General features: G+C 40.6%; 1 protein-coding gene across 3 annotated transcripts in view; it reads left to right on the top strand.

Moving 5' to 3' along the window:
* The window catches only part of LOC130917256 (SH3 and multiple ankyrin repeat domains protein 2-like), a 525,263-nt gene that overhangs the window by 156,888 nt on the left and 342,206 nt on the right, over positions 1-26,169 (top strand). For all 3 annotated transcript variants that reach the window (XM_057838487.1, XM_057838477.1, XM_057838497.1), the window contains exon 9: positions 7,747-7,824. In XM_057838487.1, coding sequence (XP_057694470.1) covers positions 7,747-7,824 — 78 coding nt within the window. The remainder of the gene's footprint in view (positions 1-7,746; positions 7,825-26,169) is intronic.

The following is a 26,169-nucleotide window of genomic DNA, read 5'->3' as shown; positions in this document are numbered from 1 at the left end:
AGAATTCTAGCTTTGTATAGGCTAATGCTCCTATTGTTGAAAGCACAAAGGTGTGTAATAAACAACTAGCACATTTATATTTTGCATTTTGTTTTCTTACTGCACCGCTCTGAGACCAACTTTCATAATTGTCCGATAAGCATGTGTGATACATGATTGGAAAGCTTAAAATTTCAATTTTCTGGGGGAAGAAAAATTTTGAACAGGAGGGCATTTAAAAAAAAATGTAAACAGCAAAACCCTAACTGGATGCGAGAGCACGCGAGTGCAGAATTAAAGACGCCACGATTTTAACGAGCTATTATCGTGTACTTAACTTCTTTTGATCCAAAAACTCCATGTAGCATGTACAGCATCACCGAGTGTCAAGACACAGCTGCGAATGGCCGTAGGCGGATTTTTGGGGGATTTTATGGGTTAATTGGATCGATTATTTATCATCTAACATATCAGGGAAAGTGTGACAGTAAAAATACAATTAAGCGATAGTTATGAGGTAGATACCCTTGATTTTTTTACAGATGCCAAATTTTTCATCGTGACGTAATTTGTTTAAAAGTTTAAAATATGCGAGTGAATAATGAAATGACAAACATTTTGAATAATAAATATAATTACCTTCGTTTAGTGACTGGGTTGAAACAAAAGCGGTTGCGTGACGTCTGTAAACGGGGGTTTCTTGGGTAAAACGGACAAATAAAAAATAGTTCGGGGGCTTAATGCACTATGAATCTGCTATGGCAGCATATACAGTAGACATATTGTTCTAGCAAACACAACAGTTGTTTTGGCTTAAAATATTGCAGTTTCTTTTAAAGAAGTGTGCAAGAACAGAAACTGCTTTTTCAGTCTTGTCTGTGTTTTCCGCCATATATAAATTTATTTTTTTTTTTTTGTTATCCGGTGTTGAAGTACACGTCGGCGTGCCTGCACAGTCGGCCAGCACACACACCCACAAAAAAAAAAAAAAGCCCAGTCAAAAGGGGCACTTTGGGCATGTAGGGGCAATGGGGCAGGTGCTCAAGCACCCTCCGCCCCCCCCCATGCACACCCCTGCTTCCTCTTTAACTGTGAACTGCAAATGCTAGTGCACTGTATGCCTTGTAGTAAATTGTCAGCAGCCATGTATGTAACAATTGTTTGTTCAGCCAGTCAACCATTTGATACATTTTCCTTTGAGCATGGCCATTTCACTTCCAGCTTCATAATTTGATTTAATGATTTCAAGTAGTGATTTCCCGATCCAATGCTTGGTATCGGTGCCCCACCAGGCTATTTTTGGAGTCTCGGATGTGGTCACAAGATCATATCCTATCCAGTCGTGTGTTTTCAGTATCGTTGTGCTTTTCGGCTTCTGTAAATCAAACCACAAGGGAAACTTGTTCAAGGGAAAAAAATCATTTTAACAGGTTCTGTTATTCACTTAATGAACAGGAGATGACGACACACAATTCAGAAACAAAAAGAAATCAATATTCACCTAAGATATATACATTTATTATGGAAAGAGTAATTTAAAGCTGGTCGACCAGGAGACATTTCTCCTAGAGCACAACGAGGTGCTCCCCAGAAAAAAGTCTCTCGACCTTCAACTTCAGTTTATACTGGACTGTCTCAGGAAATTAGAATACACAATATTCTAATTTTCTGAGACAGTCCTGTATATTGTTCTATGTAAAGGACGTCAGCCAAGGTCGGCCCCCCACATTTTTACCACGCTAAATCTGGTCCCCTTTGCAAAAAGTTTGGACACCCCTGCTTTAAATGGTGGATTAATGTACAGTAGAACGAAGCTTTTCGACATAACGCCTTTTATGCAACGCATCCAGTGAGTTTACGGCATCAGAAAGCACCGGGTCTTCCATGAAATGCATTTTAAATTCCTCGATCAATTGAAACCAATGCTAATACAGAGACAAAATGACGGACAAGTGGGCGGAACCATACAGCGAGCACGTGGTTTTATGACGTCGGTGGGTAGGGTCTATATACAATCCGAATCCAATTTCAAAGCACACTCTCTTGTATGACAATTTACAATTTGAATGAGAGTTTGTGTTGAAAGGAGACTTTAAGCTGTTGTATGAATAAACTAAAAACATTGTCTGACAGAAACAAACTATAAAGTTTTTTTTTTTTTTTTAAAGTTAAACCAATCTTTAAAGTTAAACCAAATTCATGTTATTTAGTAGATAAAATAAAAATAGTCAAGTTCAAATACAAATAGATGGGGTGAATATTAAAAGGATTTATGAAAACAAGTTTCTTGGGGTGGTTGTTGATGACAAGGTTAACTGGATAGCTTATATAAAACATACAAAGTAAATGACCAAGACACATTTTAGTCCTGAATAAAGCAAAAATCATACTTGAAAATAAATCACTCCACATTCTTTACTATTCTTTAACCCTGCCATATTTCCCCTACTGTGCAGAGGTCTGGGGTAATACTTATACAGTGCCTTGCAAAAGTATTCGGCCCCCTTGAATCTTGCAACCTTTCGCCACATTTCAGGCTTCAAACATAAAGATATGAAATTTAATTTTTTTGTCAAGAATCAACAACAAGTGGGACACAGTCGTGAAGTGGAACAACATTTATTGGATAATTTAAACTTTTTTAACAAATAAAAAACTGAAAAGTGGGGCGTGCAATATTATTCGGCCCCTTTACTTTCAGTACAGCAAACTCACTCCAGAAGTTCAGTGAGGATCTCTGAATGATCCAATGTTGTCCTAAATGACCGATGATGATAAATAGACTCCACCTGTGTGTAATCAAGTCTCCGTATAAATGCACCTGCTCTGTGATAGTCCCAGGGTTCTGTTTAAAGTGCAGAGAGCATTATGAAAACCAAGGAACACACCAGGCAGGTCCGAGATACTGTTGTGGAGAAGTTTAAAGCCAGATTTGGATACAAAAAGATTTCCCAAGCTTTAAACATCTCAAGGAGCACTGTGCAAGCCATCATATTGAAATGGAAGTAGCATCAGACCACTGCAAATCTACCAAGACCCGGCCGTCCTTCCAAACTTTCTCAAACAAGGAGAAAACTGATCAGAGATGCAGCCAAGAGGCCCATGATCACTCTGGATGAACTGCAGAGATCTACAGCTGAGGTGGGAGAGTCTGTCCATAGGACAACAATCAGTCGTACACTGCACAAATCTGGCCTTTATGGAAGAGTGGCAAGAAGAAAGCCATTTCTCAAAGATATCCATAAAAAGTCTCGTTTAAAGTTTGCCACAAGCCACCTGGGAGACACACCAAACATGTGAAGAAGGTGCTCTGGTCAGATGAAACCAACATTGAACTTTTTGGCCACAATGCAAAACGATATGTTTGGCGTAAAAGCAACACAGCTCATCACCCTGAACACACCATCCCCACTGTCAAACATGGTGGTGGCAGCATCATGGTTTGGGCCTGCTTTTCTTCAGCAGGGTCAGGGAAGATGGTTAAAATTGACGGGAAGATGGATGCAGCCAAATAAAGGAACATTCTGGAAGAAAACCTGTTGGTATCTGCACAAGACCTGAGACTGGGACGGAGATTTATCTTTGAGCGCCTTGAAAGGTGGAAAAGCGCTATATAAGTATAACACCATTTACCATTTACCATTCCAACAGGACAATGATCCAAAACATAAAGCCAAATCTACAATGGAATGGTTCAAAAATAAACGTATCCAGGTGTTAGAATGGCCAAGTCAAAGTCCAGACCTGAATCCAATCGAGAATCTGTGGAAAGAGCTGAAGACTGCTGTTCACAAACACTCTCCATCCAACCTCACTGAGCTCGAGCTGTTTTGCAAGGAAGAATGGGCAAGAATGTCAGTCTCTCGATGTGCAAAACTGATAGAAACTTACCCCAAGCGATTTGCAGCTGTAATTGGAGCAAAAGGTGGCGCTACAAAGTATTAACGCAAGGGGGCCGAATAATATTGCACGCCTCTTGCCACTTTTCAGTTTTTTATTTGTTAAAAAAGTTTAAATTATCCAATAAATTTTGTTCCACTTCACGATTGTGTCCCACTTGTTGTTGATTCTTGACAAAAAATTAAAATTTTATATCTTTATGTTTGAAGCCTGAAATGTGGCGAAAGGTTGCAAGGTTCTAGGGGGCCGAATACTTTTGCAAGGCACTGTAAATGTTCAAAAGGTCACTATCCATTTTACAATAAAAGAGCCTTAGAATAGTACATAATGCTGGCTATAGGGATCATACTAATAATATATTTTTTTCATTCCAGATCATTAAAACTCACGGACTTGATTAATTTTCAAAGGGCTCAGCTTATGTACAACCCCTAGCCCCCTACAGCCCCATATCATCAAGGACTGAAGGAATTTTGATAGTTTCTTCAGGCAGTCATTTTTGTAAATCTCACTGAAACAGCACCAACCAAAGTTCCAGCATCATCACCTTGTGCAATGCAGATTCTTGACTCTTGACAAGATGATGATGCTGGAACTTTTGTTTGGTGCTGTTCCAGTGACATTTACAAAGATGACTGCTTGAAGAAAACATAAAAATTCCCTCAATCCTTGATGATATGGGGCTGCATGTCCGGCAAAGGCACTGGGGAGATGGCTGTGGTTAAATCTTCAATAAATGCACAAGTTTACATTGACATTTTAGACAGCTTTCTTATCCCTTCAATTGAAAATATGTTTGTCATTTTCTAAGATGACAATGCATAATGCCACAGAGCTAAAACTGTTAAAGCATTCCTTGGAGAAAGACTCATCCAGTCAATGGCATTGCCTGCAAATAGCCCAGATCTCAACCTTATTGAAAACCTGTGGTGGAAATTGAAAAAAATGGTCCACAGCAAGGCTCCGAACTGCAAGGATGATCTGGCAACTGCAACCAAAGAGAGTTGGCACCAAATTGATGAAGAATACTCATCAAGTCCATGCCTCAGAGAGTGCAAGCTGTCAGAAAAGCCAGAGGTGGTACTACTAAATACGAGAGATGTGTTTTGATTGTTATTTCTTTGTTTGTTTTTCATGATTCCATTTTTTTTTTCCTCAGAATGGCGTGATTCCATATATATTTCCCTGCACTTGCTCTATAAAAGTAACATTTACTGACCACCACAATGTTTTTTATTCATATCTTTAGTGTTTCTGAATGCTAAAGAGTTGCACTTTTGAACTAATTCATTATTTTTTCAAGCTTTTTATCTGAGTTTGTTCTACATGATAAAATGTCTGAGTGAGTGCTCGTCCGAGACTGGTGATTCCATACTTTTTGCTAGGGGTTGTATAAGGCTATAAACAGGTCAATTCCTGGCAATATAAAGAAATTGTTTTTGACAGGGAAGGACATTACAGTCTGTGGGGGGAACTTCACTTATAGCATCGAAGCGTACGGACGGCATTAAAAAGTTTTTGTGCTTGTTTCGCGCCAAAGCGACTTCCGTCTTTATAATGAATAGGGAAAGTAAGAAGTGACGTATGCCGTAAAGCAGTGAGTACATTAGTAGTTTTTTATGTGTGCCTATTCACAGTTCATTAGTGCCGGTGAAGGCAATACAGACCCTGTCAAGATATAAAAGAGGTGTCATTCAACTAGTTGTCAGTCAAAGTATCAAAAGTTACCTAGTGTTGCTTTAAGTCTAATCGTGTACTTTGTAAAAAGTAGAAATAGCCGAAGGTTTAGTCCGACTTGATTGCAATAAGTAATATATCACGAGAAGAAAAATTACACGTTTTTGTGTATCACCTTCAGTCAATGTTGAATATGTGATAAATAATGCTGACAATGGCGGCACGGTGGCTGAGTGGTTAGCACGTCTGCCTCACAGTTCTGAGATCAAGGGTTCAATCCCGGGCTTCGGCCTTCCTGTGTGGAGTTTGCATGTTCTCCCCGTGCCTGCGTGGGTTTCCTCCCACATCCCAAAAACATGGATGGTAGGCTGATTGAACACTCTAATTGTCCGTAGGTATGAGTGTGTGCGTGAATGGTTGTATGTCGGGCCAGAGATGATGATGACTAATCTCCTAAACCGGGCAAGGGATGCTGACTAGAAATCTTCTACGGAGGATACAACACATGCGAGCCTCCGAAGCACCCCAGGCCTTCCCACCCTTCACCTACTTGGACATGAACTGATCCAACACACTTAAATTACTATATGTGAAATCTCCATGGCAATCAATGACTTTTGAACGAAATGTGTTAGACTATCACTGGACTGATCCAGAACATGCTGATTGTGCGACCTTGGTGGCAGGGGGACGGGTCCCGATAAGCTTCTGCTTTTTCCGTCTCCCTTGTCATGTCTGTTCTCATCTTCTTTGGATAAACAAACATACGCGATGATTTCCCTCTTTTCTTTTCTTTCTTTCTTGTGATTTTTGATTTTAATGTTGATGATGATGATGATGACAATGACAATATATTCAATTCAATGTCTCCTTGTGCCCTGCGATTGGCTGGCAACCAGTTCAGGGTGTCCCCTGCCTACTGCCCGTAGTTAGTTGGGATAGGCTCCAGCACCCCCACGACCCTCGTGAGGAATAAGCGGCATGGAAAATGAATGAATGAATGAACGAATAATGCTGACAATATTGTCATGTATTGATATAGCACTGAGTCAGCACTGTTAAAAGTGCACAACGACATTGCCCTTCAGCTCCATCTCTTGGCCAAAAGTGACTCGCCACAACCTTGAAAAAGCAATTCATACTTTTATAAGCTCAAGCCTGGATTACTGCAACTCACTTTATGTTGGTCTTCTCAAGTCCTCAATTTCTCACCTCCAACTTGTTCAAAATGGCTCCACTGGCCATTTTAGAATTGATTTTAAACTTTTACTGTTTGTTTTTAATTCTATTAATGGCCAGGCTCCTTCTTACTTATCGGAAATTTTAACCATCCGTAATTCTGGCAGGACTCTTGGCTCTACCGGCCAACTTCATATGCACGTTCCGAGGTCCAAACTCAAACAGTGGGGAGACCGATCTTTTGCGGTTGCTGCCCCCAGGTTATGGAAAAGTCTTCTCCCTGAAATCCGCACCACTAAGAATTTGGGCCTTTTTAAATCTCGTTTAAAGACACACCATTTTTTATTTGCTGTCTGACTTTTATCGTGATGCGTTGTTTTGTCTCTCTTTTTTTTTTTCTTAATGTCATTGTATAATACTTTCCTGCCTTTTATTTACTATGAGTCAGGTTTGTCTTGGTTGTAAAGCACTTTGGGGACCTTTCGGGTTTTGTAAAGGGCTATATAAATACATTTGATTTGATTTTGATTTGATTTGATATCTGAAAAGGAGTCAGTGTGGGGCTTTATATATTCCTCAAGAGCATATTACGGATCTAAAAAAAGTCTTTGTATGTGTGCGTGCACAGTCCATGCGTGGTTGAGCACTTTGTGGGCGATTTGTGCAGCAGATTCAAGCCCCTCAGCGTTCTCCATCCTCTGTTCTTTTCTCTCACTCTACCCTCTCGATTTCTCTCATCCTCCCTCTCTCTGTCTTTGGAGTGGAGGAGTACAACACTTAACAGCCAGCGAGGCTGCATAGGTAGTAGATGTTGTCTCTCATTTACCCGTGCGAAGAATGGGATGATATTCAGCTGTTTTTGCTCTACGGGCTTCTTTTGCTTTGGACAATTCTTCTCATTTCACTGGAAGACAAACAACCTTTCTCCTGACCAAAGTAGGAGACTTAAAGAGTCTTTATGTCAGTTAAACGCTCTCTCTTCATCTTTTGAATGTTTACTTTTCCTTCCAGGATAACTGCGCCAGGGTGCTGCTTGTTCGAGGAGCTGATAAAGAAGTGAGAAACTTTAACAGCCAGAGTCCTTTTCAGGTAAGCTGAAAAATAAAAGAAAACAAACAAAAAAAAGAATCATCACGCATTGTATGCTAATCATTGTAAGTGATTGATTTCAGCTTTCAGCACGAGCAAGGCATGTATGGTATAGTTCACAATTGTTTCCATGGTAACAGCACAATATGGACTAGGTCAGCTGCAACAATGGATTGCAAATTGTTTTTTAGACTGGATTAGATTTGTTTTGCTTGAGCTGAATTTTGAGGGAAATTGCAAGGAAACAATTGTCCTCTTTTAGTGTGAATGACTTTCATGTGAAAGTTGTTAGCTCAAGACTGAAAAACCAGTTTCTGCTCTTGCACCCCTCTTTAAAATAAACTGCTGTATTTTAAGCCAAAAGAACTGTTGTGTTTGAAAGAACAACATGTCTATATGCTGCCATAGCAGATTCATGGCGCATTTAGCCCCCAAACTATTTTTAATTTGTCCGTATTACCCTGGAAACCCTTGTTTACAGACGCCACGCAACCGCTTTTTTCAACCCAGCCATTAAACGAAGGTAATTAATTATATTTATTATCCAAAATGTCTGTCATTTCATTATTCACTCGCATATTTTAAACTTTTAAACAAATTACGTCACAATGAAAAATTTGGCGTCTGTAAAAAAGTCAAGGATATCTACCTCATAACATCGCCTAATTGAATTTTTTTCGTTACGTCGCATTCTCCCCAATATTTTAGATGATAAATAATCGATCCAAACAAAGAAAAATGGAAAAAAAAAACATTTAAAAGGGTAAATATATAAAAATGAAAATCTCAACCACTCCTTGATGTCTGCAATTTCTGCATCGCGACCCTTGTTATATTACCATGTTTCACCCATAAATTTTTTTTTGTTTTAAATGCTCTCCTGTTCAATATTTTTCTTCCCACAGAAAATTGAGATTTTAAGCTTTCCAATAATGTATCACACATGCATATAGGACAATTTTGAAATTTGGCCAAATTGGGGGTCTCAGAGCGGAATCAATTTTCCACCATATACAAATCACGAAGTTCATAAAACTATAATAAGAATAATAATCATAATGATGATTGAATAGAAAAAAATGACACACTCATTGGTGCTGACACATTGGAACGAATGTGAAGTCAGACATGGACTGTCAGCCAGGATGTCGGACCGGCAGGGAAAGCTGCAGGTTTATATATTTTTGGCCGAAAGGCAAATTAAGATGGCGAATGAAGTTCCTTATTTCGACAAGCCTTTTCTTAAATTATCAGTGGTGTTTGTTAACTTAAGTAAAAGCTCAGATACAGGCGCAAAAAATTACTTAAGTAAAAGTACTTGCTTTAAAATTTACTTTGCAAGAAAAAAGTAAAAGTATTTTGTCCCGATGCAAAAATGTCATACACACACATCAAGGTTTGCATCGGGATAGTAGAGACATAACACTACCAACTTTCCACAATGATCAAATCATCCCCACCAACTTTTAAGCAGCTTCATTTGCATTAATTAATGACTTCAGTTATATAAGTCATTTAGATTGTCTTCCTATATGTTGTAAGGATAGAATAATCCTACCATTATTAAGTGAATTACAGTATTTTCATTATGTTCACTTACTGTACACTGACCCCTCGTCACTTGCTGAATGTGCCAGTCCATTTTTTTTCCCTCAAAAGCACGTTTGATTGGCTGATGACTTTAACCTGTCCCGCCCCCTCCACACACACACACACACACGCATTCACAGCCCGACAGATGCCGCTTCCCCAGCCCCTTGTTGAAGGTCCTTTAACAGGCAAGGGTTTAGTTTTGCATAGGGACAGTAGGGAGATAACACTACCAACTTTTTAGGATGATCCAATTATCCCCACCAACTTTTAAGTAGGGATGGGAATTGATGGGATTTTTACGATTCCGATTCCATTATCGATATTGCTTAACGATTCAATTCTTTATCGATTCTCTTATCGATTCTAATTTGGGGAAAAAGAAGAACAAACGTTTTGATTGGCATAGAGATTTTTTAATCAGAAGTCGCAACCTTACAAACTCACAACGAGGTCAAAAGAGGCCCAAAGCCTCAATATTAACTGTGGCAATAAGTGGCAAATGCACAAGAATGTGTAACATTTTACTGAAACATTTTTCTAATAGAAATAAAAAATATTGGTATATATTGGCATGTAGGTCGTGTTTCTGCAGTTGGCAATATGTGTTAAACTTGCAGGGGTCCCCAAACTTTTTCCTGTGAGGGCCACATAACTTTTCCCTTCTCTGATGAGGGGCCGGGGTCAGTTTGTAACATAAAAAGTGTGACGATTGCAGGAGTGCCTAAATGTAAAAAATAATTGTTTTTCAGAAAGCCACAATCAAAAAACCCTTTCTGGATTAATCACGGAACAAAAGTAAATAAAATAAAAATAATAATATCATATAATAATAATAAATAATAATAACACGATTAATCAAATAGATAACCAAATAACCCTCTCTGAGTTCTTCACAGAAAAATTTCGGGGTAGGCCGTATCCGGCCCGCGGGCCATAGTTTGGGGACCCCTCTTAAAGTGTATTATTTACCAGTATATTGAAATGCATGCCTTTTAGTTTTTATGGTGCTTTCACGCTTAAGTGGGGGCGCCCTTGCGCTTCCTCACGCGAAGAAGAAGAAATGCCACATCCAAGCAAGTGAGCGAGTTAGTGAGGGAGGGAAACACTGCTACGTTCTTTGTTAATGTTTGTAAAATATCTACAGAGGCAACACCTGTATGTATCATCTTTTGTGTTGTCGTTGTGTGTTTCCACTCGCGATCGGACACTTAAATCCAGTTGTGTAGTGGTTTGAACGATGTGCTAATGCTAGCGAACGCATGGTAACCGTTTTGTTATTACTGTATTAGCAGCTAATCATCGCTGATTTACGTTGATGCAAATGTTACGGGTCCAGCGGGGTGCACCGCAGTAATAAAAATGTTTACCCGGTCACAGGTGGAAGTTGGAATAATGAGACACGATGCGCTCTGGTTGCTGCTCAAACAACGTCTCTATTTATCGCTATTCACATCGTATTATCACATCACATTGAATGAACATAGTTTCAAAAATACAATCACTTTTGGTGCCTCTTCTCACATACACCACTCATATACAATAGCAAACTAACAACAGAAATTGTCAAATAATAGTTATTCAATTAACTTGTTTTGTAATTATACAATTACATTTGGTCACAGTATAATACTGGTTTAATAATATTTCACCTCTGTGCATTAGGATAGACATTGTTTAATACATGGCTGTATTTAATACATGTCTGTTGCAATGAATGAAATTAGGTGATAAGTAGTCTTAGTTAACAAAACCACTAAGACACAAAGAGCAATTTACTGAACAATATTCTTCTTATCATATCGCTAACATCTCCAAACATAAACAATATCCATCCATCCATCCATTATCTTCCGATTAGTACGGGGTCGGGTCGCGGGGGCAGCAGCTTTAGCAGGGAAGCCCAGACTTCCCTCTCCCCAGCCACTTCAGCCAGCTCCTCCGGCGGGATTCCAAGGCGTTCCCAGGCCAGGGAGGCGTCCAGAAGGCATCCGAACCAGATGCCCGAGCCACCTCAACTGGCTCCTCTCAACGCGGAGGAGTAGCGGCTCGACACCAATCTCCTCCCGGATGACCGGGCTTCTCACCCTATCTCAAAGAGCGAGCCCTACACCCTGCGGAGGAAACTCATTTCGGCCGCTTGTATCCAGCATCTTGTTCTTTCGGTCACGACCCACAGCTCGTGACCATAGGTAAGGGCAGGAACGTAGATCGACCGGTAAATCGAGAGCTTCGCCTTTTGGCTCAGCTCCTTCAGCATAACGGACCGGTGAGTCCGCATCACTGCAGACGCTGCACCGATCCGCCTGTCAATCTCCCGCTCCCTCCTACCCTCACTCGTGAACAAGACCCCAAGATACTTAAACTCCTCCACTTGGGGCAAGATCTCATCCCCGACCCGGAGAGGGCATGCCACCCTTTTCCGGCTAAGGACCATGGTCTCGGATTAGGAGGTGCTGATTTTCATCCCCACCGCTTCACACTCGGCTGTGAACCTCCCCAGTAAGGGTTGGAGGTCACGGCTCGATGAAGCCAACAGCACCACATCATCTGCAAAAAGCAGAGATGCAATGCTGAGGTCACCAAACCGGAAACCCTCAACGCTTCGGCTGCGCCTAGAAATTCTGTCCATAAAAATTATGAACAGAATCGCTGACAAAGGGCAGCCTTGGCGGAGTCCAATCCTCACTGGGAACGAATTCGACTTACTGCCGGCAATGCGGACCAGACTCTGACACCGGTCGTACAGGGACCGAACACCTCTTAAAGGGTATGACAACACCTGGGGAAATGCTAATATTCCATTATTTATCCGTCAACGCATGCCTTTTGAATTCATATCATGCCACTTCGTGTAATTACACACATCGCAACACCAAGAAAATGATAGAAATTAGGTTGATTGTCAAGCTAAAAGGACCCGCCCCCGAGATGCCGGAAATCTAGCATATTGTGTGTGTGACGTCACTATAGGGAAAAAAACGGCTCAGTGCTTAGTACTGAATGGCGGCGATGATGGCGGACAATTTTTTTTCTATTTGCAGCGACGAATCCGACGGAGCAAAACATTCTTCTAATGGTGACGAGGAGAGTTATGAACCTTTCTTTGGTGTTTTGGGTTATCAATTTGAGCCCAAACGAAAGCCAATGCAGCCTAATGAAAGGATCATTGAGGGGAGCAATCACACTAATGAAACACCGGCGGCAACAGAAACACCGAATGGTTTGTTTTGCATTGCTTTTTGTGAAGCTGATACACCGTGACCGCAAAATAAAGTAATGTATAGAATAATTATCATTTAATATGCTATCATTGGTTTCGCTCTGCCAACCGACACAAATATGAATGGGATTAGAGGATTTGTTCTATATATTTTACGAGCGATCATTTATACATATGTCCAGTCCTATATCCAATGCGTGATATGTTTTTTATTATAAAAGAGTACTCACTCTGGCCATTTCCCTCCTTTGCTTTGCCTGGGGTGGTCAGGTGGTCTCATCAGAGCGAGTCATCGTCCTCTTTCATCGGGCACCGCATCTGCTTTCAGCAGCAATTTCTTAGCAAAACCTGATTTCATTTGCCCACAGTTCGTATAGCTTTCAGGTGTAAAATGCGCACCACACAAACCCGTGCCTGAGGCTGGGTCTGCAAAATTAGCCCTCTTAGCACTGAAGAACTTTACTCATTGTCTGCATAGTCCAGCTCTTTTTCTCGTGTTTGGGAACTCATGGGTACTACATTGCGACAAATGGCTATTTGTAAACCACATAGCATGTCAGGTTTGAACCATTTTAACGATTTTTTTTTTTTCCCACAATATTTTTATTGATTTTCAAACTAATAATTCACACCATCAAAACAATACCATAAAGAGACCACACCGAGAACACACCACAAAAAAAAGAAAAAACAAAAAACAAAACAAACAAAAAAAAAAGTTGTTCCTCTCCTATAATTAAGCTCCAGCTGCACCCCATTTATCCTCCATAAACACAAAATCACAGTCCCTAATATGATATTGTAAGCCTCAAGACAATTTCATCTTTTGGACATACTTCATAAAAGGTGTCCACAAGTCCTCAAAAAGCTGTTGTTTTCCCTTCAATATGTATGTCATGCGTTCTAGAGGTATAACTGACAACATCTGATTGATCCATTGTTTGGCAGAAGGTCCACGATCCGATTTCCATACTAATGCAATGCATTTCTTTGCCATTATTAAACCAAAATTGATAAGTGTCCGTTCATGTTTGTTGTAATTGTGTTCTTCTGGGAACAATCCCAACAGAAAAAACTTTGGTCCAAATGGAATGTCTTTTAAAATCATTCCCTCCAACATACTTCTAACTTCATCCCAAAATTTCTTAACTTTTCCACATTGCCATACACAGTGATACAGGGTACCTTTTTCTCCTGTACATTTAAAGCAGGTATCAGGAATATTTTTATTATATATGTTAAGTTCTGCTGGTGTTATGTATGTTCTCATTATCCGCTTGTATTGAATAAGTCTCAACCGTGCGTTCATGCATATGGTTTGAGCATTTACACACAGCTTAGCCCATTTTAACGATTTTTTGATAAAACACAAACGCAACTCTCTCGTCGATAAACAACGATGGCGCCTGCCTCGACCTTTTGTTTCCTTGTTATGATGTCTCCGCCCCATTCGGCTGTTTCCGGAACACTTTCGGAAATGTTCGTCATTTTCGATCTATTTTCGATAATTGCTCATTAATGTGATTGATTTTTTTGTTAACTTTATCAATATTTTTTATCTTGATGTCTCACACCCCATTTGCGTTTTCATACCCTTTAACAAGGGGCTCGGTACCCCGTACTCCCGGAGCACCCTCCACAGGACTCCCTGAGGCACACGGTCGAACGCCTTCTCCAAATCCACAAAACACATGCAGACTGGTTGAGCGAACTCCCATGCCCCCTCAAGGATCCTGCCGAGGGTGTAGAGCTAGAGAGCATTTGGATGATCCAGAAGAGGACTGGGAGAATGTGTTATGGTCAGATGAAACCAAAATAGAATTTTTTGGTGGAAACACAGGTTCTCATGTTTGGAGGATAAGAATACTGAATTGCATCAGAAGAACACCATACCCACTGTGAAGCATGGGGATGGAAACATCATGCTTTGGGGCTTTTTTTTTCTGCTAAGGGACCAGGACGACTGATCTGTGTAAAGGAAAGAATGAATGGATGTATGTATCGAGAGATTTTGAGTGAAAATCTCCTTCCATCAGCAAGGGCAATGAAGATGAGACGTGGCTGGGTCTTTCAGCATGACAATGATCCCAAACACACAGCCAGGGCAACAAAGGAGTGGCTTCGTAAGAAGCATTTCAAGGTCCTGGAGTGGCCTAGTCAGTCTCCAGATCTCAACCCCATAGAAAATCTGTGGAGGGAGTTGAAAGTCCGTGTTGCCTAACGACAGCCCCAAACCATCACTGATCTAGAGGAGATCTGCATGGAGGAATGAGCCAAAATACCAGCAACAGTGTGTAAAAAGCTTGTGAAGACTTACAGAATACGTTTGGCCTCCGTTATTTCCAACAAAAGGTACATAACAAAGTATTGAGATGATCTTTTGGTATTGACCAAATACTTATTTTCCACCATGATTTGCAAATAAATTCTTTTAAAATCAAACAATGTGATTTTCTGTTTTTTTTTTTTTTTTTTTCTACATTCTGTCTCTGATGGTTGAGGTTTAGGTTGAGGTAATTTGACAATTACAGGCCTAATATTTTCAAGTGTGAGAACTTGCACAATTAGTGGTTGACTAAATACTTATTTGCCCCACTGTACATACAGGCATTTATTCAGTAAACACATAAAGTTAGGAAAATAAGTTTTTGAACACCCTGCTATTTTGCAATTCTCACGCTTAGAAATCATGACGGGTCTGAAATTTTAATAGTCGGTGCATGTCCACTGTGAGAGAGATAATTTAAAAAGAAAATTTCAGAAATCACAATATATGCTTTTTTTTAACGATCTATTTGTGTGATACAGCTGCGAATAAGTATTTGAACACCTGAGAAAACGATTGTTAACATTTGGTAAAGTACTCTTTGTTTGCAATTACAGTGGTCAAATGTTTCCCATAGTTTTTCACCAGTTTTGCACACACTGCAGGAGGGATCTTGGCCCACCCATCAGTCAGGTTTCTGGGCTGTCGCTGAGAAACACGGAGTTTCTGTTCCCTCCAAAGGTTTTCTATTAGGTTTAGGTCTGAAGACCGGCTAGGCCAGGGGTCGGGAGTCTACGGATCGCGAGCCAGATCTGGCTCTCTTGACGGCGGCATCTGGCTCGCAGACAAATGTTTAATTATATAAAAAAAAAATACTATTACTAGTACTATAGTACTAAGTACAATTATACTCCTTTGCGCATTGCGCGAAACGGCGAAGGTCACCGGTCATACGCTGGTGTTGTGCAGTAATGAGCAGACATGAGTTTTGTGGCATATGGTAACTTTTTTAATGCTCCGACAACACTCCCGCACTACGCACTCGATATCATCAAATAGCAACCTAGATGTGCTACGTCAGAGCCCCCCAAGTCCCATGCCATTGGCTGCTCGAGCCCAGGGTGGTCATGGGACACGCAGTCCATATACTACAACCGGTGACTAGAAATCCGGTTCGCAGTAATTTTAGTGGGAAAGTGGCAAACATACATGTTGTTGTGCCTATCTGTCTATTTATCTATCTATCAATTGCATAGGCAACTCAGATGAGGCAGAGACACTGTTCAAGTGGGGTTGCCATATTTTGCTGTCAAAAATAGCGGCTATGTGTGCATGTGCGTGAGATCAGGAAATAAACTTTCCTTGTTTTCAGTTTCGTTTTCTGCGTTGTCATCTAATTTTAGAAACATTTTGAGAAGATGGCAAAAAGAAAAAAAGACTCGGGGTATCGTAATTTTCAGCAGGACATAAGGACATAAATGCGGCACCTTTTTTTTCTGGCTTTGGATGAGTCAACAGACATAAGCTATTTATCGCAGTTCAGCGTGATTGCAAGGTTTTGACTACGAAAGGGACAACAAGAAAAAACAAACAAAAAAATTTACTGATGGATAAACTTTCGGTGTGCACTGATGGTGCTCCATGCATAAGTTTCTCAACACCTGCATAAACCAGACTACAAAGCCATCAGCAAAACCATGCAGCACCAGAAGTCGCAATCAAGAACTTCGACAGGGAAGAGGATGGGGGGGGGGGGTTAACCGGAATTGTTGTCCCGGGGCTCAGGACCATAGGGGCCCCTGAATGACCCTTAATTTATTTTACTTTACATTCACATATTTCTTTTTTTGTTTAAATCATTGTCTGATTAAATATTATGTTCTACTCGGTATATACTTAAAAACTTTAACATATTCAATATTTCAAATATAAATATTTTTTCCTTTTTTTGCACAACAGCTTAACAATGTTATTAAAAAGAATTCAGGGACTTATTGTATTTTAAAAGTGTTGAAATTACACAAAATGCACACATTACTTATATTTTAAGTTCTAAACATATTGTATGGCTCTCACGGAATTACATTTAAAAATATGTGGTGTTCATTGCTCTCTCAGCCAAAAAGGTTCCCAACCCCTGGGCAAGGCCATGCTAGAACCTTGTTATGCTTCTTACGGAGCCACTCCTTGGTTTTTCTGGCTGTGTGCTTCGGGTCATTGTCATATTGAAAGACCCAGGCACGACCCATCTTCAAAGCTCTGACTGACTGATGGAGGTTGTTCCGCAAAATCTCACAATACAGGCATCTTCTCTTTAATACAGTGCACTCATCCTTTCCTATGCACAGAAAAACACCCCCAAAGCATGATGCTACCACCCCCATGCTTCACAGTAGCAGTGGTGTTCTTGAGATAGTACTCATCATTCCTCTTTCTCCAAACACGGTTAGTGGAACTATGACCCAAAACTTCTATTTTACTCTCATCTGACCACAAAACCTGCTCCCATGACTCCTCTGCATCGTCCAAATGGTCATAGGCAAACTTGAGACGGGCCTTGACATGTGCTGGTTTAAGCAGGGGAACCTTCCATGCCATGCATGATTTCCAACAATGACGTCTTAGTGTATTATCAATAGTAACCTTGAAAACGGTGGTCCTCAGGTCATTGACCAACCCCTGTTCTGGGCTGATTCCTCGCCTTTCTTAGGATCATTCTGACCCCATGAGGTGATATCTTACATGGGGCTGACCGTCATGTTTTGCTTCTTCCATTTTCTAATGATTGCTCCAACAGTTGACCTTTTTCTTTTTACCAAGATGCTTGGCAATTGCTCCGTAGCCCTTTCCAGCCTTGTGGAGGTGAACAATTTTGTCTCTTGCGTCTTTGGACAACTCTTTGGTCCATGTTAGAAGTCTTACTGATTTTATGGGGTGGACAGGTGTCTTTATGCTGCTATCGACCTCAAACAAGTGCATCTGATTCAGGATAATACACTGAATGGAGGTGGACTTTTAATAAGCGGACTAACAGGTCTTTCAGGGTCAGAATTGTAGCTGATAGACAGGTGTTCAAATACTTATGTGCAGCTGTATCACACAAATAAATTGTTAAACAGTGGGGCAAATAAGTATTTAGTCAACCACTAATTGTGCAAGTTCTTCCACTTGAAAATATTAGAGAGGCCTGTAATTGTCAACATGGGTAAACCTCAACCATGAGAGTCAGAATGTGGAAAAAAAAAAAAACCAGAAAATCGCATTGTTTGATTTTTAAAGAATTTATTTGCAAAACATGGTGGAAAATACGTATTTGGTCAATGCCAAAGGTTCATCTCAATCATTTGTATGTACCCTTTGTTGGCAATAACGGAGGCCAAACGTTTTCTGTAATTCTTCACAAGCTTTTCACACACTATTGCTGGTATCTTGGCCCATTCCTCCATGCAGATCTCCTCTATAGCAGTGATGTTTTGGGGCTGTCGTTGGGCAACACGGACTTCACAGATTTTCTATGGGGTTGAGATGTGGAGACTGGCTAGGCCACTCCAGGACCTTGAAATGCTTCTTACGAAGCCACTCCTTTGTTGCCCTGGATGTGTGTTTGGGATCATTGTCATGCTGAAAGACCCAGTCACGTCCCATCGTCAATGCCCTTGCTGATGGAAGGAGATTTTCACTCAAAATCTCTCGATACATGGCCCAATTCATTCTTTCCTTTACACAGATCAGTCGTCCTGGTGCCTTTGCAGAAAAACAGCCCCAAAGCATGATGTTTCCACCCCCATAATTCACAGTGGGTATGGTGTTCTTCGGATGCAATTCAGTATTTCTCCTTCAAACACGAGAACCTGTGTTTCTACCAAAAAGTTCTATTTTGGGGGAATATCTGACCATAACACATTCTCCCAATCCTCTTCTAGATCATCCAAATGCTCTCTAGTGAACCGCAGACGGGCTTGAACGTGTACTGGCTTCAGCAGGGGGACACATCTGGCAATGCAGGATTTGAGTCCCTGGCGACGCATTGTGTTACTGGTAGTAGCCTTTGTTACTGTGGTCCCAGCTCTCTGTAGGTCATTCACTAGGTCCCCCTGTATGGTTCTGGGATTTTTCCTCACCGTTTTTGGTATCATTTTGATGCCACGGGGAGAGATCATGCATGGAGCCCCAGATCGAGGGAGATTATCAGTGGTCTTCTATGTCTTCCATTTTCTAATAATTGCTCCCACAGTTGATTTCTTTACACCAAGCGTTTTACCTATTGCAGATTCAGTCTTCCCAGCCTGGTGCAGGTCTACAATTTCATCCCTGGTGTCCTTCGACAGCTCTTTGGTCTTGGCCATAGTCGAGTTTGGAGTGTGACTGACTGATGTTGTGGACTGGTGTCTTTTATACCGATAATGAGTTAAAACAGGTGCCATTAATACAGGTAACGAGTGGAGCCTCGTTAGACCTCGTTAGACCTCGTTAGAAGAAGTTAGACCTCTTTGGCAGCCAGAAATCTTGCTTGTTTGTAGGTGACCAAATACTTATTTTCCACTCTTAATTTGGAAATAAATTGTTTAAAAATCAAACAATGTGATTTTCAGTTTTTTTTTTTTTCACATTCTGTCTCTCGTGGTTGAGGTTTACCCATATTGACAATTACAGGCCTCTCTCATATTTTCAAGTAGGAGAACTTGGTGGTTGACTAAATACTTATTTGCCCCACTGTATACATTTGAAGCCGGGAGTGCTTGCCATCATCGGCTGGCGACCCTGGCATGTGACAAGCCGCTGAGATCGAGCCATTTTCGGCGCGACTGCTTGCCGGGACTGCAGCAGAGGAATGACGAGCTGTGCTAGTCCGCTGAAAGTTGCTTGCCACTGGAGGCCGGCCGATCGGTGAAGGCAATTGCTCCCGCCACCATGTGTGACAAGAGTCGGGGTAGGTTCGTGTGATTTTTAGAGTTCAAAAGGCAAGGTAGAGCCTTTAAAGAGCTGCTCGGTATGGGTTAGCATGTAGCCTAGCTCTCACGCTCTCCTGTTTTGTTTATGCTCTTCCCTACATCTCCGAGGCTGGGACAAGGAAATGACAAGAGCTGGATTAACTCCGGTGGCATAAAATACCGTTCTGGGAGGTTTAAGAAGTCAACAGTTTTGACCATTATGCAGTAATTTAGCCCTGTCATACTGAATAAATGCATTTTTAATAATTCATATTCCATTTAGCACAAGATTTATTTGTCATGACAATACAATTTATATGGCAGTCGGGGAATCAATACTTAAACAAAAAATATTCTGTAATAATGTTGGAGTAGAGAGATAAAACAATGATGACATTTTGTGCTACCCATGCTGGCTGACCTAGTCATCAGCCTCCAATTTGTTGTCTCCGTCGTCTTTTTCTAGTTCTGAATCTTCCTCCTCCTCCAAATACAACTCAAACATATATCGCTGTGTGTCACATATTTCCTCTGGATCGACAGTTGTGTTAGAAAAATCCACAGTTGAACCAGAATCGCTGAAAAACGCTTCCTCCTCCATTGTGCTCAATGCTAAATAATTCACCTAGTGACATCATCAACAGAGGGAGACGCCGGAGCGCTATGATGACAGGAGGGGCCAAACGGCAGCTTTAAAGACACATTTCTCGTCGTCTGCGCTTTGCCAAATTATTTTATATAGTTGACTTGTCTCAATATATGATTTAAATAAATAACGTGCTGGTCTTTCTGGTCTTAATATCCATGGCTTCTATCTCCTCCTTTGGTCATCTTGTGATCTCAGCTGAGTATCTAATGACTGGTAGTGCCGACATATTGATGGCTTGGATCTTGTTCTTCCCATTTACCTGACTCTTCAGGACTTGCATTACGCTCAGATTGTAACTGACTTGATATATATATTGTATGTATGACAACACAAGAACTGTTGGTAAAAAACATTCAACTTTTTACAACATACAGTACAATCACCTGCAAAAAAATTGATTGCATACAGAAAATGCAATTGCTTCCCAGCCATTGACATACATTTCCAATTATTTTCATATGACAAAAACAGCTTGACATGACAGCCTGAGGGATTTCCACTTGGATTCAGTAAAAAAAAAAAAACCTGGGTAAAATCTGTGACAGTACTGAGGGGCAAACAGTCTTTTCTTCTGACAATGGCCTCAACACAACGATGAGCAGCCACTAGACATGCTGTGGACTCTCACTTGTTTTCAAGAGGAAAATATCACTCATGCACTTACTATCTTTATCACAGTTGCGCTCTCCACCTACACATGAAGCCAGAAGCTGATTCCAACACGTTTTTTCCTCTGTTCTGAGTGGCTGGCATTTGAGGAGTTTGAACATTACTGTGTTCATTTCATGTACATATTTGTCCATTTAAACAGAAACAACAGTTTGACTTTTGTGTGTTGGGAGGGTGGGGGGGTGGGGGCATCTTGATGACCCCGAAACACAGTGTCAGCAATAGAATTAATTTACAATATAACGTAGATGTAATCTTGACACTGTTTGTGTTTAATCCTCAATCCTTCATTCAAGATCAGTTACGATATGGCAGACACGTTTTACGACCCTCCGCCGTAATCTAATGTGCACTTCCATAAATTCTTGACTGTGATTGGTCCGCTCCGACTGTTGTTTCCGGTTCAGCACTAAATCACCGCCATTTTCAAACATTGTTGTGTTACACGCAAAAATGGACCAAGCCGAGGAGAGTATCATCGAAGAGGTCCGCAAGTATGACAACCTCTACAATGTCTCATCAAAATATTACCAAAATTGCCAAATGGTAAGCAATTCATGGAAGGAGATTGCTAAAAATGTGGGGCTGGAGGTCAGCGATTCCATAAAAAAATGGAACAACCTTCGAGACAAGTATGTTTTTGTTCGGAAGCGAATGGCCACATGAAGCAGTGACACAATCAGCCAAAAACTGCCAGCTTTTTATCACTTTATGTCGTATTTTTGCTTGGTACACTTTATCATTTATTTGTATGTATGTTTGCTGTGAGTTATTGATATTTTACACTTCAAGTACATGAAGAATAAAGCACAGGTTTGGTGTCAAAAGACTTGTTTTGATGTTTAATTTTCAACATAAGACAGTTTACAAACTTGATACATTATCACTGATTGACAGTGCCTCGGTGCTTTTATGATTACGTGCTTACCATCAAGGCTTCCAACGCAGCTTGGGAAGTTCCATAGCCGCCAGAAATCTGCTATGGCTTCCCACTGGCTTGTTGTCGGACACGGCATAGAAATCCGACAAAACGCTGGACAACGAAGCTTGCTGGCTTCCACCCGATGCTAGAATTCGTAAACTTCCAGTCTCTGAGCGGCATCAACAGTCGGACAGACCATCTCCGCAACCATCCTCTGCGTCGCCTGCGCCTCAACATTTGTATGATCAACATTTGTTGTTCAATGTTGATGAGCTGACAATCCACTTTCAAGCTTTCCAGTCCCGTTGGCATTGTTGTGTAACCGGAAGAAAACTAGAGAAAGTCGACAGGAGTCCCCCAAAACCGTACAAACACAACGGCACACCCCTCTAGTGGCTTGGCGGTCAACTACAGAGCAACGCGTTCTCTTGCTGCAGAACTATCGAATGGTCATTGACGCCATAGTGTCTACATCGTCGCTACGTCGTCACCGCAACGCAGAAGCATAACTCAGGCTTTAGATGGAGTTAACTGATTCGCTGTGGCAACCTATTCTGTAGGATTCTTGTTCATTTCATTCATTTTGTTGTTTGTTTTATTGCTATACAACTTTTGCAGACAACATTTTAACGGCATTTGATTGCATGGGTCATCGTTGATTCTCATGCATGCATAAGTTGTTTTTTTATTGGTTTGTTAAGCAGTAGGGTTGGGCATCGTTTGAATTTGAACGATTCCGATTCCATTTGTACTTTTCGATTCCTGTTCCGAACAATTCTCGATTCCGATTCTTTTAATAGGCACGGCCCAAAAAATTGCATAGTTTATATTAATTTCTTAACTTCTTGATAATGTTTTAAATTATAGGAACTTTCAATTAACCATGAATTTCTCACAGGGCTATTTTTAACTTATACTATATAAATATCAGTCTTTGAACTTGAATATGATGAAGTTTCTTTCCACAGGAGTGCACTTGTTTCACAAAGATCTTTTTTGTCAAAAGCTCACAGAGAAAACATTTATACATATTCTTTTGCCTATGTTTTGTAAGCTGCAGGCATTTTTACAACAAACAAAAAAAAAAAACTTGTAAAACCCAGTCCAGATTAGCAGAGTGCACAGTATAAAATCAGAAACCGTTTTTGTTGAGGAAATGATCATATCTACCTTCTCAGGCAGTAAGCGTGAGCGTTTTGGACAGATAGTGTCTTCAGCACACACATTCACTGGGCGTAAATGAAGCTTGAATGCATAACTATGAGAAAGCGAGCTGAAGCATTATTATAAATTCTTCTATTGATTATAATTTCATGATCTTTTAATACTGTTGATTTTAACGGAGGTGGCAACGCACTGGGTAAAGTGCGTAGCTACCTATAAAGGCTATATAGACTGAGAAGTCTACTGCTTTAAGATGGTGGCTATTTACTAACGCCGCCGAGTCTGTCATTTCGCATCTAGTTCTATAAACATGTGATATCTACCATAGCCAACGTATTAATATGACTTATTCTTGTACTATTCCATTCATCCATCCATCATCTAATGCAGGGGTTCCCAACCTATTCCACTAAGGCACACTGTGGGTGCAGGATTTCATTCTTACCAAACAAGATGACAACACTTTTTCCCCAATCTGGTGTTTTACAAGTGCAATCAGTTGATTGCAGTCAGGTGTGGCTTGTTTTAGCAGAAGCCTCATTGGTTCAACTGTCTCTGCTGGATCGGCTGGAACAAAAACCAGGACCCACAGTGTGCCTTGAGGACTGGGTTGAAAACCCCTGATCTAATGCTTAATCCAGAGTCGTGTCGCGGGTACACCAGAAGACAGACGTAATTTATTGTTTTACTTACCTGGTTCTGACTGGTTAGAGGACCGGCACAGCATGTCAAATACGCTGCATTCAGCTATGCATCACTCAGCACTTGTATTCTATGGAGCCGGAGGTACTTGATCACATTGGTCGTGCTGACTGGTCATTTTTCTTTGTGAAGTTCTTCAGCCAAACTTTTGAGCGCCGCCACACTGTGTCCATGGTTAAAATAAAGTTGCAATGCACAAACACATGCTTCATGTGGCTTCTTCTTCGTGATTTTCGCCAGCTATTTTTTTCCGATCAGCGGTCAGGGCACCGAAACATGGAATCTAAATTTAAAAATTCGAACGGTGCATCGGAGTGTTAGTCCCGGTTCCCATCAATGCTCGATGCCCAACCCTACTAAACAGGCACCATTGACTTGCGTTAACTCAGCTATTCCAGAGCCCTGAAACTAACAATTAACTCAACTATCTGTCAAACATTCTGAACTAACCCTTTAAATGCATTTATAAGAAAGTCAGTTACATGCAATGACATTACACTGCCCCCCCCCCCCCTCCCCGCCTCCTTTCAATCTCTCTAGGGTTCATATCTCAGGTCTGGCCAGTGTGGAATTATTTCCTTGTGCTTATGTAAGTCTACTGTTAGTGCTCTAGCTTCTTCATACTTCTCAAACAAACAAACAATGTGGTTAATGATGTGTAATCAATCAAACCTGGCAGAAATGTGTCTGGTTTTGCTGGTTTATCATAGTGGAATATGTGAATACCCATTTTACACACTCACAAGACATCGTATGTCCCACACATCAAGTTTCAAATGCAGTGGTACCTCTACTTCTGAAATTAATTGGTTTTGGAAGTAGTTTCTTAACTTGAAATTTCTGTAACTAGAGAGGAGTTTTCCATGTAAATGACCTAACCCGTTCCAAGCCCCCAAAATTCAGACATAAATCTTTTACAATGCATAAAAATGCATCAAAGCATGTAACAAATACATGTTACAATTAGGTCATTGCACAATAAACATAAAATCAGAGTTGTGCAACATCTAAAAAAATCAGTAATAGAGTAAAGAATAAAAGTTATACACTCATGTAAAGCTGTCAGAACACAAGGGGCGAATGAAGAGAGCGCAGGGATACACACATACACATACAGATAAAGTAGAGGTCCCTCTTAGCCAATTGGATGCTCGGCTATTGCCAATGGCATAGCAGAGAGTATGACACATTCAGTAAACTCTGGCAGCTGCGAGTAACAGCCATACTGTATTTTCGCCTTTCGTATCCTGAAATTTCTTTTGTGGGAAGAGGCAATATTATCCCTTTGAGGCGTGTCTTAACCTGAAAAATCTCTATGTAGAGACGTTCGTAAATAGAGGTATCACTGTAATCCCCACAAAAAAATGTCTTACTGCTGCCAATCTGGCCAATATTCTATTCTCCCAATAAAAATAATCACAATATCATTGTCCCCCCAAAAAAGAATTTTTATCATTATGAAAATACAGTGGAACCTCATTACACGATGACAATCTGTTCCACGGCCAAGCTTGTAACGTGAATGTGCTCGTATCATGAATGTATTTTCTCCATAAGAAATAATTGAATTCCTGTTAATGCGTGCACCACTTCCTATGAAGGAATTACATATAAAGTATGGAAACATAGTTATTTATATACAAGTGCTTAACAGATTGTAGAATGTTAAGGCTTACACTCTTTAACAAGATCTCTAAAACGTACACACACGAAACAATGAGCATGAGAAGGAGAGAGCAGATAGAGGATTCTGTTCACAAGGTATGCTCGTATGGCCCCAAGCGGGACTCTGAGACACTTGGGGAGACAACTCAAGAGAGAGTTTGCATGCCACCTGGTGGGATGCCGAGCAAAAGACGTTCGTATAGTATAGTATAGTATAGTATAGTATAGTATAGTATAGTATAGTATAGTATAGTATAGTATAGTATAGTATAGTATAGTATAATATTGTATAGTATAGTATAGTATAGTATAGTATAGTATATATAGTGGAATGAATAAGTATCTGAACCTTTTGGAATTTCTCACATTTCTGCATAAAATCACCATCAAATGTGATCTGATCTTTGTCAAAATCACACAGTTGAAAAAACAGTGTCTGCTTTAACTAAAACCACCCAAACATGTATAGGTTTTCATATTTTAATGAGGGTAGAATGCAAACAATGACAGAAGGGGGGAAATAGGTAAGTGAGCCATCACATTTAATATTTTGTGCCCCCCCCC

The sequence above is a fragment of the Corythoichthys intestinalis genome, chromosome 1, assembly GCF_030265065.1.
Source record: "Corythoichthys intestinalis isolate RoL2023-P3 chromosome 1, ASM3026506v1, whole genome shotgun sequence".
NCBI classification, from domain to species: Eukaryota; Metazoa; Chordata; class Actinopteri; order Syngnathiformes; family Syngnathidae; genus Corythoichthys; species Corythoichthys intestinalis.
The sequence above is the reverse complement of the archived record's forward strand: the minus strand, read 5'-3'. Positions and strand labels throughout refer to the sequence as shown.